General features: G+C 56.0%; 5 protein-coding genes across 5 annotated transcripts; 3 read left to right on the top strand and 2 right to left on the bottom strand.

Annotated features, from left to right (window-relative positions):
* The first annotated feature begins 222 nt into the window (after positions 1 to 222).
* On the top strand, positions 223 to 2,988 carry K437DRAFT_249899 (DOT1-domain-containing protein). Its single transcript, XM_013386037.1, has 4 exons — positions 223 to 1,370; positions 1,452 to 2,490; positions 2,599 to 2,818; positions 2,906 to 2,988. Exons 1-4 carry the CDS (start codon positions 452 to 454, stop codon positions 2,981 to 2,983), a joined length of 2,256 nt encoding a protein of 751 aa, XP_013241491.1. The 5' UTR covers positions 223 to 451; the 3' UTR covers positions 2,984 to 2,988.
* Positions 2,989 to 3,451: 463 nt separating this feature from the next.
* Positions 3,452 to 4,215, bottom strand: K437DRAFT_227142 (putative RPL28-60S large subunit ribosomal protein L27a.e; the record flags this gene model as incomplete). Its single annotated transcript, XM_013386036.1, has 2 exons — positions 3,452 to 3,744; positions 4,065 to 4,215. 2 exons carry the CDS (start codon positions 4,213 to 4,215, stop codon positions 3,452 to 3,454), a joined length of 444 nt encoding a protein of 147 aa, XP_013241490.1.
* Positions 4,216 to 6,157: 1,942 nt separating this feature from the next.
* K437DRAFT_258515 (uncharacterized protein) lies at positions 6,158 to 11,023 on the top strand. Its single transcript, XM_013386035.1, has 2 exons — positions 6,158 to 8,709; positions 8,791 to 11,023. Exons 1-2 carry the CDS (start codon positions 6,485 to 6,487, stop codon positions 10,712 to 10,714), a joined length of 4,149 nt encoding a protein of 1,382 aa, XP_013241489.1. The 5' UTR covers positions 6,158 to 6,484; the 3' UTR covers positions 10,715 to 11,023.
* Positions 11,024 to 11,161: 138 nt separating this feature from the next.
* K437DRAFT_258513 (DUF866-domain-containing protein) lies at positions 11,162 to 12,322 on the top strand. The gene is made up of 6 exons (XM_013386034.1): positions 11,162 to 11,292; positions 11,383 to 11,580; positions 11,669 to 11,693; positions 11,771 to 11,907; positions 11,988 to 12,077; positions 12,156 to 12,322. The coding sequence occupies exons 1-6, from the start codon at positions 11,287 to 11,289 to the stop codon at positions 12,207 to 12,209; spliced, it is 510 nt and encodes a 169-aa protein (XP_013241488.1). The 5' UTR covers positions 11,162 to 11,286; the 3' UTR covers positions 12,210 to 12,322.
* A 12-nt stretch (positions 12,323 to 12,334) lies between these two features.
* K437DRAFT_269878 (uncharacterized protein) lies at positions 12,335 to 12,640 on the bottom strand (the record flags this gene model as incomplete). Its single annotated transcript, XM_013386033.1, has 1 exon — positions 12,335 to 12,640. A coding segment is annotated over one exon (306 nt), but the record flags the coding sequence as incomplete, so codon positions are not given.
* Between the last annotated feature and the right edge of the window lie 9 nt (positions 12,641 to 12,649).

The following is a 12,649-nucleotide window of genomic DNA, read 5'->3' as shown; positions in this document are numbered from 1 at the left end:
GCGCAAGAGAAAGGCGATGGGAGGTCTCTCATGTCATGCGTGGTGGGTGAGGTGACTTTTGGGAAAGAGAAGGTCCAAGCGTAGTCCACACCATACGTGTCGTCATTGCCCGCGTCGCCACTGTTAGGGTTACTGTGGGTAACACCTGTCCTTGGCCCGACGTTAGGATTGGGGTTCAGTCCCCACTCTCATGCTGCTCGCAGACGAGACTCCGTTCAGAGAATGTGCACGCCGCGACCTCCTTCACCTCGTACGGAGCATTGGATCGCAATCCCCCATCGTGCACTTGGTCCTCTTAGCACACCTAAGCTCTGGCGATCGATCGCGCACCCGCAAGGGCCTGATCCTCCCTCTCGCCGAGCAAGTGGCCAAAAGGTTCACAGTACTGCAAACGCAACGTGCCGGAGTGGTGTGCAGCATAGCGACCCTCGGCGTGCCCATAACTGTCGCCATGCTCAACTTCTTCAATTCTGGCCCCAGTGCGAACAGCACCAGTGGCCGCGGTGGAAGTGGGGCCGGCAGCAGCAGTGCTACGCTGGAGGGAAGGGAAGACGGAATCCCCACTGCAGCAAAAGGGACGAACAGTGGAGCATCTGCCAATGCCGCCACAGCTTCGAAGGGCTTATTGGCCAAAGGGAAGTCAGGCGCAGGAACCTCCAAGAGCAGCCTGTCCAGGCCCACTGGCTCATCTGTGGTCGTGACAACCGTTGTCAAGAAAAAGGTCATTCCTGCTGCTCATTCTGCGACGGTTGCTGCTGCTGCTGCTGCTGGACGAAGTAAGCTGAGCTCAGCAGCAGCGGCTTCGTCAGCATCCACAAATGCACTCTCCGAAGCGTATCGGAGGCGCATTGCGCAGGACAGGGAACGCATTGCGAGGGAGAAGGCCATCAAGGAACGAGCTGGGAGGGAGGCAGCACATCAGCAGCTGCACGCTAAGAAGAGGCGAAAGCTTGACGACGATGAAGATGGTTCAGACTCCTCTTCCACTTCAACTTCACCTGGGAAACGGAGAGTGAATGGTGGCAGCACGCCTGCATCTGCATCGCGCCATGCCTCTCGCGCGCACTCTCCTGTGGGAGCTCTGTTCTCTTCCGAAGCGTCCTCATCGTCTTCCCTCTCTGACGCTGATGGGCAACCACAAAATGCTTCAACCCACAAGCTCCGGCGCAAATACACGTCGGGTTCATCCTTACTGCAGGGCTACAAGAAACTCGGACGCGAGGGCGTCGCAGCCACTTATGCTGTTGCTCGCGAAGATCTTGTCGAGGAGCTTCCGTTCAGAGAAGCTTGCAAGGCGAGGGGGGGCCAGAAGCGGATAATCAGTTCCAAAGAGCTAGTCGAGTTGAGCGGTCGGAGCAAATACGGAAAATGTGAGGCCCACTTTGCCGCGGCAATGATCTCTTCGAAGCTCTTCTCTGATATCCTCTGCTCCCGTGTACTCTACCGACCAGTCTTCCGTGACCTCCCCGCAGAGCCTTTGGCGACGCTGGAATACCCGTCCGTCGACGCATCCGAAACGTTCTTGCTGCTCTGCCCAAAAACCACAGACGAGTACGATCCGATCGCCGAGTTGCTGCGTACAGTGTACGCGATTGCGGCTGGCGGCTTCTTGACGCCGCAGCAGCGGGAAGAGATGTTTGGGAATCTGGATGACTTGCAGGTCAGCAGTACCGCTGGGCTGCAGCTGACCGCTGCGCAACTGGCCGCGGGGCCTGCCTCGTCGGTGAGGAGGAGTGCAACCCCTGGCTCCAGGGAGGGATCGATGGTCCCGATGCCATCTGCGGCTGGGGAAGAGGCAAGTCCAAGCGCTACGAGCACGCTTGAGGACACGAGTTCTCCTCGAGGTGCAGTAGGATCGACTGCGATGGCACGGCACGTCAGTTGCAATGTCCAAGGCGGCAGCGGGGAGCAAGATTCCATCCTGCGATCCTTTACCAAGGCGCGCAACCGGCGCGACGGCCCGCTCTTTATGCGGACGCTCGCACGCTTCAACAGCGCACTGCTCTCACTCAAGCAATCTGGCGCCATCGTCGCCAATCTGCGCTCGCAGATGACACGCACTGGCGTGCCCGAGGCGGTGTGGCGCGTGATCCACGATCAATGCTATGCGCGCGCCGTCGGTCCGCAGGTGGAGGAGCTGGGACGGTACGCTGCGTTCAGCGATAATGTCTACGGCGAGCTGCTGCCGCGCTTCATGTCCGAGATTGCGCAGCTGACGCAGCTGAAGCCCGACTCGGTCTTTCTTGACCTCGGCTCCGGCGTTGGCAACTTGCTGATCCAGACTGCGCTGCAAACGGGGTGCAAGGCTCTCGGATGCGAGATCATGAATAAACCGAGCGAGTTTGCCGACAGGCAACTGCAGGAGGCTCGCACGCGCTGGTGCATGTGGGCGCTCAGGGGTGGTGAAATGGACAGCTGGAAAGGCGACTTTTGCGATGACGTCAAAGTCAGGAAGGCATTGTCGGAAGCTGACGTCGTGCTCGTCAATAAGTAAGTTCAGTCAGCCCATCTACACCAAACACGCATACAGCTACCGCGCTGCCATCGGACCTCATTGCTGACCTTCCCGTCAAATTACCCGCACTACATCCTTTCCAGCTATGCCTTCCTGCCACAAACAAACGAGACCCTCTCACTGCAATTCCTCGACCTCAAAGACGGCGCGCACGTCGTCTCTCTCAAGCCGTTTGTTCCCCCCGATTTCCGGCTGACGGAGCGCACGGTCTCCAGCCCGCTGGCAATCCTGCGCGTGGTTGAGCGGATGCACACGTCCGGGTGCGTTAGCTGGGCCGACCGGAGTGGCAAGTACTACATCCAGGTGGGTCCTCTTCGCCCCTCATGTGCGTCTGCGGGCTCAGCTGATTAATCGATGTCTTCTACCTCCTCACTTTACTCCCACTGATAGACCGTGGATCGCTCATTGGTGCGCAAGTTTTACGAAATGCGGCAGAGCCGCAGCGTATGTAGGTCAGCCTCTTCATAATCGATGCAATACTTGTTTGCCGTTATGCCCATCTAGTTGAGGAACTTGATAATGCCACTTGGCTTTTTCGCTGTGCACCGTCCGTGTCTAGTGTTCACTGCTTCCTTGGCATATTGCCATCAACATTGCTCCCACGAAGCAGTGTCCCTCACCCTCAGACCAATCAAACTCGTGGCTTCTGCGCTTCATGTGCATGTGAGAGAGGCTTGCCATAGCTTGCTGATAGTACAAAGTGGGTCTGAAGCCACCGATTGATGCATGGCCAAGTGAGCGCGCGAGCGCGCATACGCCCACGTCACCCACGCCGAGAGCTTTTGCAGGGAAGCCTCATGGCAAAGACTCCCAAGCGTCGCCAGCTCAAGCGGGGCCAAGCGAAGGGAGGAGCATATCTAGCTCCCTCTCATCCCTCCTGACCCCAATCCGTTTTGCAAATGTAACGCGGTCGAATGAAGAGAGGGCGAGGCTCACTTATGCGACCAGCTTGACGACACCGCCAGCCTCCTTAATCTTCTTCTCTGCGAGCTCGCTGACGAAGCGGGCCTTGACGATGCACGGAAGAGCCGGCAGCCGCCCTTTTCCAAGCACTTTTCCGTAGCCAGCCGCGAGGGTGTCGATGACTGGCACCTCAGTGCTGGATGCGCTCAGGCCTTTCCGCTGCTCTGCCGGGACGAGGGTCCAGAGCTTGTCAAGGTTGATGACGGGCTTCCAGGACATGTTGCGAGTGAGGTGGAAGTGGCGCATACCAACCTTTCCGAAGTAACCTGTTAGGAATGAAAAATCGTTAGCGGAGAAGCTTACAAAAAAGGGTGCGAGACGAGCAAATCTGTAGCATCTCTGCCTTGTTCCAGTCCGCTAAGCACGGCATTATGATCGATGCTTCCACCCTGATGAGCCGCATCTATTTGTTCCAAAGTCGAGCGCAGATCCGCTGTACTCTCCAAACTCAGGTATCACAAGCATTAAAACAAAGTCCAACCCCTCCAAAATTCGACGTTGATGTCTTGCCACATGCCTCCAGTTCTACTGCCAGTTGCAGACCTTCCATCCCCTAACCTGCCAAATAGAGACAGCAATAACGCACCTGGATGGTACTTGTCGAAGTTGGTCCTGTGATGGTGCTGACCACCGGCAAGACCACGACCGCCCGGATGCTTCCTGTGCTTGCCGACACGACCGTGACCGGCCGAGACGTGGCCTCGGTGCTTGCGAGTGTTAGAGAAGCGGGTCGGCATATTGAAACTACAAGGAACAGCAGCGTAACCCACACAAGATGGCGTCAGTTCAAAATCTGGCTTCGACAGTAGTTGTGAGAAGTGGGAGCTGAAAGGAGAGAGGCTCTCATTTGCAGCTCGCTGTGCCAATCCTGGGATCATCTGATGCACTGGGCAGTCCATGTCCGCCTGACCAGTCGAAACCCATGTGCACCTCTTTGCCGCTCGCAAATTTTCTGCATGCAGCCATAAGTGGAATGTGCCTTCCATATGTTCAATTTGTCGAGCTTCTACCATGCACCCAGCTCCATGCCAGTGAAGGTTTGGTCTCCGCCACTTCCTCCGTCCAGCGCTCCCTGTGCACTAAATGTCCCCAGCCTGCACACACCTCCTCAACGCTGGCCTCCATCCTGTTCTAGCGAAAATCCCATGTCTCAATCCCGCCCATCCTCTCCGTCACGATCCTGCAGATGGAGCTCCGCTGGCGTGAGGGTCGTCACCAATGCTGCTGCTGCTACCACTGTCGCTCCTCCTGGTGGGTGGCAGGCGTACTCACGCTTTTCCTGACTGCTCAATTACAGTATCGAGCCTTGAACGCTTGCTGGAGATAGTCAAAAGCTAGCTACAGGTGAACTCCTTCTTGGAGGTTTGCCAGCAGCTGGTGCATGCAACTGCTGGGCAGCGGACGGATCGAGTGGAGTGTGCGCATGCCGCAGCCGCGAATATTCAGCCCACTTGTGGATTGCTTTCACTATTCGGCCGAGACACTCAGGGCTTGTGCACACGTGACGACTAACACCCGTTCCGCCATTCGAGGATTATGGCAGATCTCTCTCTAAACCAAGCGCGTGGCACTGTATCGCAGTCTCATCATCGACAAGCCACAATAGTCGCACGCGCCACCTGCGAGGAGGCGACGTCAAATGCCTCCGTGTCCTCCTGCACCCCCCCCTTTGCCCACGCATAACAGGGATGCAACAAACGTCCACTGCACATGTACACAGTTTACGTACTCAGCCACCAGCTGGCGGCAGTCTATCCAGGAGCTGTCTAACGAGTGAAGTCCAACCGTCGTTTCCCTCTTCAGTAGCGTGCTGCAGGGTGCAGTCTTGCAGGGGGTGCTGCCGGATGCTCCCCTGATCATTGGTGGTTACATGATGAGGGTCTGTGAGGGGCTTGTCTCCTAGGAGTGCTGTCAAATCAAGTGGCCAATGCCAACATGCAGATTGCAGGGCCTTGTAACGTTGTGCATGTGCTCGATCCTCGCTGTTACATACACACAGCTCGCCTTCCAGCCACAGGCCACACCCTGTCACACGATTGCCACATCCCTCAGTATGACAAGGCCAGAGCACTGTTAGTGTCACACGCTGGACCGTGCTTCGTGTAGACTGAAGCCAAGAGCAGCAGAGTGCAGCACTGGTGCAGCCTGTCAAGATGTCAACGTTTTTAAAAGTGTCCAAAGGCCGCCAACGAGGATTTTCTTATGTAGCAGTGGTTGGCTTGGGAATCGTTCGACACGTGGAGATTGGGGGTCGTGCGGCCAGGGAGAGGGTCGGGGGCGATACATACACGGCCTCAGTGGCTGGTCACTGGTCAGGCAGCCCAAGAGCTGGCAGAACTGGCACATGGAATCTAGAATCTGGGAAGACGGATAGCCGTTGCACTTTGCAGGTGCGAGTAAGTTGGTGGCCGTGTTGCTCAAGTGAAGCGGCTGGCTAGGGGATGCAGTGCGAAAACAACCATCATCTCAGTGCGACAGCGCGTCCGCGATCATTGCTGTCGCCCCGTGGTTGGCTCACCAAGAACTATCCTGCATCACCCCAGTTGTCAGTCGCTGCTTGCCCACTTCGCGGCTTGATGAAGGGACGAAGAGCGTCTCGCACTTTGTAGCCAGCAGAAAGCTTGACGCCTGACAAACCACACAGTCATTCAAGCGCCAAAATCGAATTGCAATCAATGACGCATTGGATTCAGAGCACTGATCGAGTACCGTGATTCTGTGATGACTATCCCAGCGTGCCATGCGCAGCTCAGACCTCCGTTCCAATCAACCAAGCAGCATCCAAATTCCGATTCTGCATCCCATCGCTGTCCAAGGCAATCTGCATCTCTCACTTCCCTCCTTTCCCCTGATGCCGAATCAGGTTCCCTGTGCTTGTACTTGCTTGCATCATCGCTAACTATTCGCCTGACCATCCTCACACAACCATATTCTCTGATATGCTGGTAGCAATAGTGTAGTCAGTCGCTAAAAGCACGGACAGCTCGCTCGCGGACGGTGGGCGCGATGTCCCTCCTCGCGGCCGTCGACATCCCTACCCCGTCGACTACTGCGGCTTCGGAAAAAGCCAGCAGCGTTCCGTTCAGCGGAGACAACGATTGCGATTCGGCAAGCCATCTTACACCTCGCATCGCATCGCCTGTTGCAATTGAAGCCGTCACAGATGCTGGTCGGGATGATAGCCAGCGAGACAGAACCGCTGCAATGCTCTTGCCTTCGGTCAAGGTCAAGCACCAAGTCGATCTTGGCAGTGTTTTGAACGATATAGCCTCGTCCCCGAACGTCACCCTTGCACCTTTGACAAAGGCGGCCGCCTCTTCTGTCCGCACGCCAGAGCCCAACACAGTGACATCTTCGATGTCTGACAGCTTCAGTCGCGATGCCAGCCTGAGCGATATCAGTAGAAGCAGCAGCTACCTCTCTTCCATGTCGGCGTCGACAACGCCCAGCACGGTGAGTTTGAGTGCAAGCTCAAGCACAACTGCTGCTAGTGTGATTAGCACGCCGAGTAGCGCCAGCGCCCATGTCGATGGGCCGTGCAAAGCGCCTGTGGGAGCAAGATCAGACCATAACGTGGTCCAGCGTGCTTCGGCTATGCTACAGCAAAGAATCTTTTCGCCAGGGCACGATGCTGCTGCTGTTCATGCCGCAGCGATGGGAGGCCAGGAAAAGGAAGCTTGCAGTCCGAATGCATCCCTTTTTTCGCAGCTCGCCGATGCAGTCGACACCGCAGCTGCGCAGGCGGTGATGCGACTCTCTTTGTCTCGACCTCTCTCCCCCCGTTCACTGCCTCTAGACGAGCTTCCTGCTATTACTGCGCTAGCAGAAGATACGTCCGTGCTGGCCTCGTTGTCCCTATGCAAGTCTGACGAGGACGGTGGAAGAACAATCAAGCCGCCTAGTCGACCTCGCCTCATGCCACATCCCCGGGCTGACACGACCAGTAGTGACGACAGCGACAGCGTAGTCGAGAATAGGGATAAATACCCTGTCAGATGTGCAGGGACGCCTCCCTATCGTCACATGATCTCCCCAGCCGTGACGCGCAGCAACTTTAGACACGAGCTCCTGTCACCAGCACGCATTCTGTCTAAATCTGCACGGTCATCAGTTGGATCGTCCACCACAGCAGCAGCACCAGAAAGCACGCCGGCCAGTCTGCCTCAGAATCGGCTTCGGCCAAAGCTACTCTCCCCACAGCGTAGCGTGCTGGACCGCCACCGGCAGAGCCCAAGCACAACAAGCTCCCATGTGCACGGTCTCGACGGAGCCGAAAGCAGCGCGTCCTCCGCGATGATGACTGAGAGCACCCACTTTGAGCTCGACGTAGACAGTGCGTTCGGACCGCGCAAGCACTACATTACGCCAGACCGTGAGCGTCGCCGTCTGAGGAAGCAGCTTCCTGTCAAACCCATCGCGAATGCTGTCAGCCGCAGCTGGGCACCATCACGCTCGCACTCGAGATCTGGAACGAACGCGAGTGCGCGAGAGAGCAATATCAGCGATGATAGCAGCAGCAATAGCAGCGTCGTCTTCCAACGAGATACTTCCATGTCCTCCCGGCCCTCCTCGAGCGCGTCGTTCGCCTATCAGCAACGCCTTAACCCGTGGCCGGCAACCATGTCGCGCTCAAGCACGTTCCCGCTGCCGTACATCTCTACTACACCGGGAGATACGATTAGCAGCACGCGCCACTCGTTTGAAGACTCAGCCTCTTTTGCTTCTGCACAGAGCAACTATCTCAGTCTCGCCGCTTTGCCACACGATCAGTCGAGGCGCCCCTCCACAGTAAGCACAGTCTACGCTTCCGCTACGGAGGGCCGAGACGTGGCCGTCGACACCGTGGCTCACGCAGCCCAGAGTGTATCTGGCCTCAGTCCTCGCACTATCACGCACTCGCCCAGTAATTACTCTTCAAACCAGACGACATGGTCCTGCGCAGCCACTACGCACGTTAGCCACAGCCACAGTCACAGCTATCGAGCACGGCCAGGAGATTTATCTGCTGTGCTACAAGCACCGGTCTCGGCACCAGTGGCCGCGTCGCAGCTCTCTAATTGGACCATCCTCGTCAGACCCTTCAGCGGTACTGCTGCTGGCCAACCGGATGACTCGGCGCTGAGCAGCATGATGCTGCCGCTATGCCCGAGCGCAGAAGAACAACGCAACTGTCTGGCGGACGAGCTTGGGCTGACGAAGGAGGTTGCACAGAAGACTCGCTTCTTACTCAAGTGAGCATTAACACTTTGCACATACACGACTTACTATGGACATCAGCTGACATTCATACCGATTCTGTTCTATTGCGATAGGCACGAAGCATTGTCGTCATCTGCAGTTGGAGTCATCGTGACGGCGCCAAGTTGGCCTGTCCTATTCTCACCCTTCGCAACGTTAACGCCCGGATCTGCTGCTGCGATGCCACCACATGCATCCCCCCTGCATGAGTTAGCGCGCAGAACCGGCTTGCCCATCGCTGCCGTTCTAGAGTATATTCTTCCACCCACGCCGCCAGCTGAACAACAGGAGCATGCGCTGCTGATATCGCATATACCAATGTTACCGTCTAAGCCAACGTCCATGTTACAGCGTCCTGATTGCAGCACAACGAGCGCGCCGGCTGTTCAAGTCGCGCCTGACGCTGTGCAGTGTGCCAATTCGTCCGTCGCAGCGCGTGTAGCCGCGCAGACGATCGATGATGCACAGCGTCTGCTCAAGAATGCGGACATCTTCCGTTGGGTCGAAGACGCAAGTCACGCAAACAGTCCTGTTGGCCATGACACGTCGACAGACACTTGCGGCGATGAGCACGATAGCACGTACAGCATCCGACATGGTTTTGGCCTCGCTTCGCAGCAAGAGCATGCGTGGCACGATTCGGAAGAGCGTCGACGCAAGTATGATGACACGACATCACCCAGGAGTGTTAGTGACAGTGAAGGCGATGATGGTGATGATGATGGTTATCATCATCGCCTTCAGACGGGCGCATCCGCAGCACATCTCAGCGGTCTAGGCATCCACGAAGCGGGCGACTCCAAGTCATCATGCTGTGATATCGAAGATGCTCAGATTCTGCACGGACAGAAGCGCCTCGTAGCACGCAAACCCGTTCCTTCGCTTACGATTGATGTTCAAGCTACGCGTCACGTAGGACTGCCTGCTCTTCTGGCAGAAAATGTCTCGCCTTTCCCTAACAAAGCGCCGCTCCCTAGCCGACCCGCAAGCACACTGGTGGTCCGTCCATCCATACTAGACAGCGATCGGCATCTCATGCGGCGAAGAGCCGTCAGCGCATTGCCGCCCTTGCGTCCCAGTGTCGACGTCGGAACACTGTTAAGCGGACATCAAACAGACGGTGCTGGCCTGCTAGGCACTAGTAACGAGCACAAGTGGAACGAAGCTTGGGAAACCGCTCTCGAGCACGTCTACGACGAGCTCATCGCCCAATTCCGCACCCTTGGTCATGTGCCAACGAAAGCGGTGCCACCGGACAATGAACCCGATGCGCTTGGCATGCCTGGCTTGTTCTATGATAACTGGGCAGACGAGCAGGATGTCGAAATAGATGGTTCGCTCGGCGTGCCTGTTTCAACGCTCAACTCCCGTCGACCGTCCGCCTTGAAAGGGTTGGTCTTGCCAAGTAGCCCCGGTGCCTACTCAAGATGTCGCAAAACAGGCGAGGAGCTTTCTTCGTCATCCACCATCCTGTTGAGGTCACCGCCGCTAGAGCGATCCTGCAGTCTCGCCACACTGGTCTCGCCCAAAGCATATCACCATGCCGGTCTAGACCAGCAGAGACAGTGCTCAGGCGAATCAGGAGAGGTGCAGTCATCACCTGCCGACTTCTCCCCTCCGATGCGCCGATGCAGTTCAGACCTTCTCGGTCAAACCCCTTGGTCCTTCGCTGATGCTTTGCCAGGTGCATCACATCTCGACCTTCGCACATACTTAGAAGGCCGTCTGAAAAGCGTTCAAAAAGCAGATCATTCATCTTGCAGTAACGAAGTTGGCGGCACGGGCCTCGGAATCACAACTTTGCATAGCTTGATGATCTCCAAACTGCAAAGGCCAAGGACAGCAACATGGAGCTTCCCCTCGAATACCGAGCCCAGACGCGGGAGCGCAAAACTCACTCTTTTTCCTCCAACCTCTACCGCCTCAATCCTACATAGCCTACCATCCTTTCGATATCCAACAAATCTACGTACAGCCGTCGCAAGTCCACCACTTTAGCATCGTTTGGCAAGCACGCGCTCCCATCACCTTCATTCAAACTCATCACATTTCCCCTCTCTGGAGCCGCTTGAGCAACACTTGACTGCTTACCAGTTTCGTCCACTGTCCTTTCTTGGCCATCGGCCTTTCGTATGAGAACACTCAAGTCCTCAATCACAATCAGCAGGTATCAGCATTTCCACATTCACAAGCATGACCACGGTCCTGATATCTCGCTATTGCCATATTCTTCGATTCCCGTTCATTCTTCTTGACTGTCGCTGTCAATTTAAGCAACCACCAAATACATTACCATTGAATGCCATGGGTGATGAGATTGAATTCGCAAGATTACCATCTGCGTTCCTTTGATTTTCACGTGGATCTTACCGGGTCACTGGCAGTTTGCCTTGTTGCATGTCGTACAACAGCTTTTTTTAAGTTCCCTCTGCCACGCTCCATGACGACCTTCATAAAAGCAGGCCATTGGTACGAGTAACGAGCCCTGCTTTTCCCTCTATATACAAGGCCGTGTGCGCTTGTGACAGTCATCTATCAAACGGAAAAGCTTTGCTTTAACGGCGGCAGCTATGCCCGTGAGTCCCATGTGCGCTGAAGGCGCAACGGTGAGGTCGTGCTGGACCCTGCAAGCTCACGAGGAAACTACGTTTGCATGGCATTCCCAGTGGTTTGCATTGCAGGTGAAGGCGCAGTTCGAGAACGTGAACAACTTGAGGCCAGTAGACGACAGCTACCGGATTTTCTGTAAAGTCAAATGCACGTCATGTCAAGAGGAACACCCGAACTGGGTGACCATCACAAAGAACGAGTCTGCGGATCTCAGCGGTAGTAGGGGCCAAGCGAACCTAGTCATGCGTTGCCAAGTACGTCGACATGGGCTCCTCTGTGTCGATTTTCAGCAATCCAAAGTGTCTATATACTGACCCTTCGTGTGTATCATCGCGATGGCAGTTCTGCAAGAAAGAATCTTCGGCCAGTGCGTTGCAAGCAAGCGAGCCGCTCGGTTTCCAAGACTGCCTTACTGATGCAAGAGTTTCACACTCTTCTTCCTAGAATTCGACGAGCCCACCGCGAAGAACCCGACATTTCGGGTGTACGAGGTGCCCGACAGCTCGGCGCCGGACTTTCAGACCCTTTGCCAGATTGAATTCAGAGGATTGGAACCTGTTTTGTTCCAGCCAGATCCTGATGTGAGCGTCGAGCGCGAGCTGCGGCACCGAGTGGCGAAAAGTTGACAAGTGATGATTATTCTTGCTCCTCTCTGCTTCAGAGCTACTTTGCATGCGATTCGACCTCGTCCAAGTCGAAGTTCACAGAAGTGCAGTTCGAGGACGGAGAGTGGATGGATTACGACGAGGCGGCGAGTCTTCGGTCCCATGTACCACCCCAGGAGCCCATCATCATGCTGACACCTCCCCATCTCTTCTTATGCGAGCAGGGCTCAACGGAAGTGTCAATAATGGACTTTGAGACAAGATGGAAGCGAGCCTGAAGCAATAGAAACTGGCATGCAAGCAAAAAGTGACATGCAATGCTAGTAGTTGTACGTTGAATGTCACAGTATATATGTCACAGTATACAAGCTTTCAATCACCATGCCTTCGTCATCCTCTCCTCCTACTGTCTACGGCGCGACGCCAGCCCTGGCGGGCTATCAAAGCCAGTGCGATAAGGACCAGTTGCTGCCGCTGCAGCGTACTGTTCCCGCCCCCGCTCCGCGTGCGCCCTTTGTGCATTCTTCAGCCGCGACTCCTCTTCGCGCTTCTGGATACGGTAGTTGGTGAAGACGGTGAGCAAGCCGGCGCCGACGGCAAGCATCAGTGTGAACATGATGCTAGGGATGAGCATGCGAAGAGGCGGTCGCGGGGGGAACGCGTTCCCACCGACGCCCCCGTGTTGCTGCTGTTGGTATTGCTGCTGCTGCTGCTGCTG

Source organism: Tilletiaria anomala, assembly GCF_000711695.1.
Source record: "Tilletiaria anomala UBC 951 chromosome Unknown K437scaffold_87, whole genome shotgun sequence".
Classification (NCBI taxonomy): Eukaryota; Fungi; Basidiomycota; class Exobasidiomycetes; order Georgefischeriales; family Tilletiariaceae; genus Tilletiaria; species Tilletiaria anomala.
Note: the sequence above shows the minus strand (reverse complement) of the source record. Positions and strands in the feature narration are given on the sequence as shown.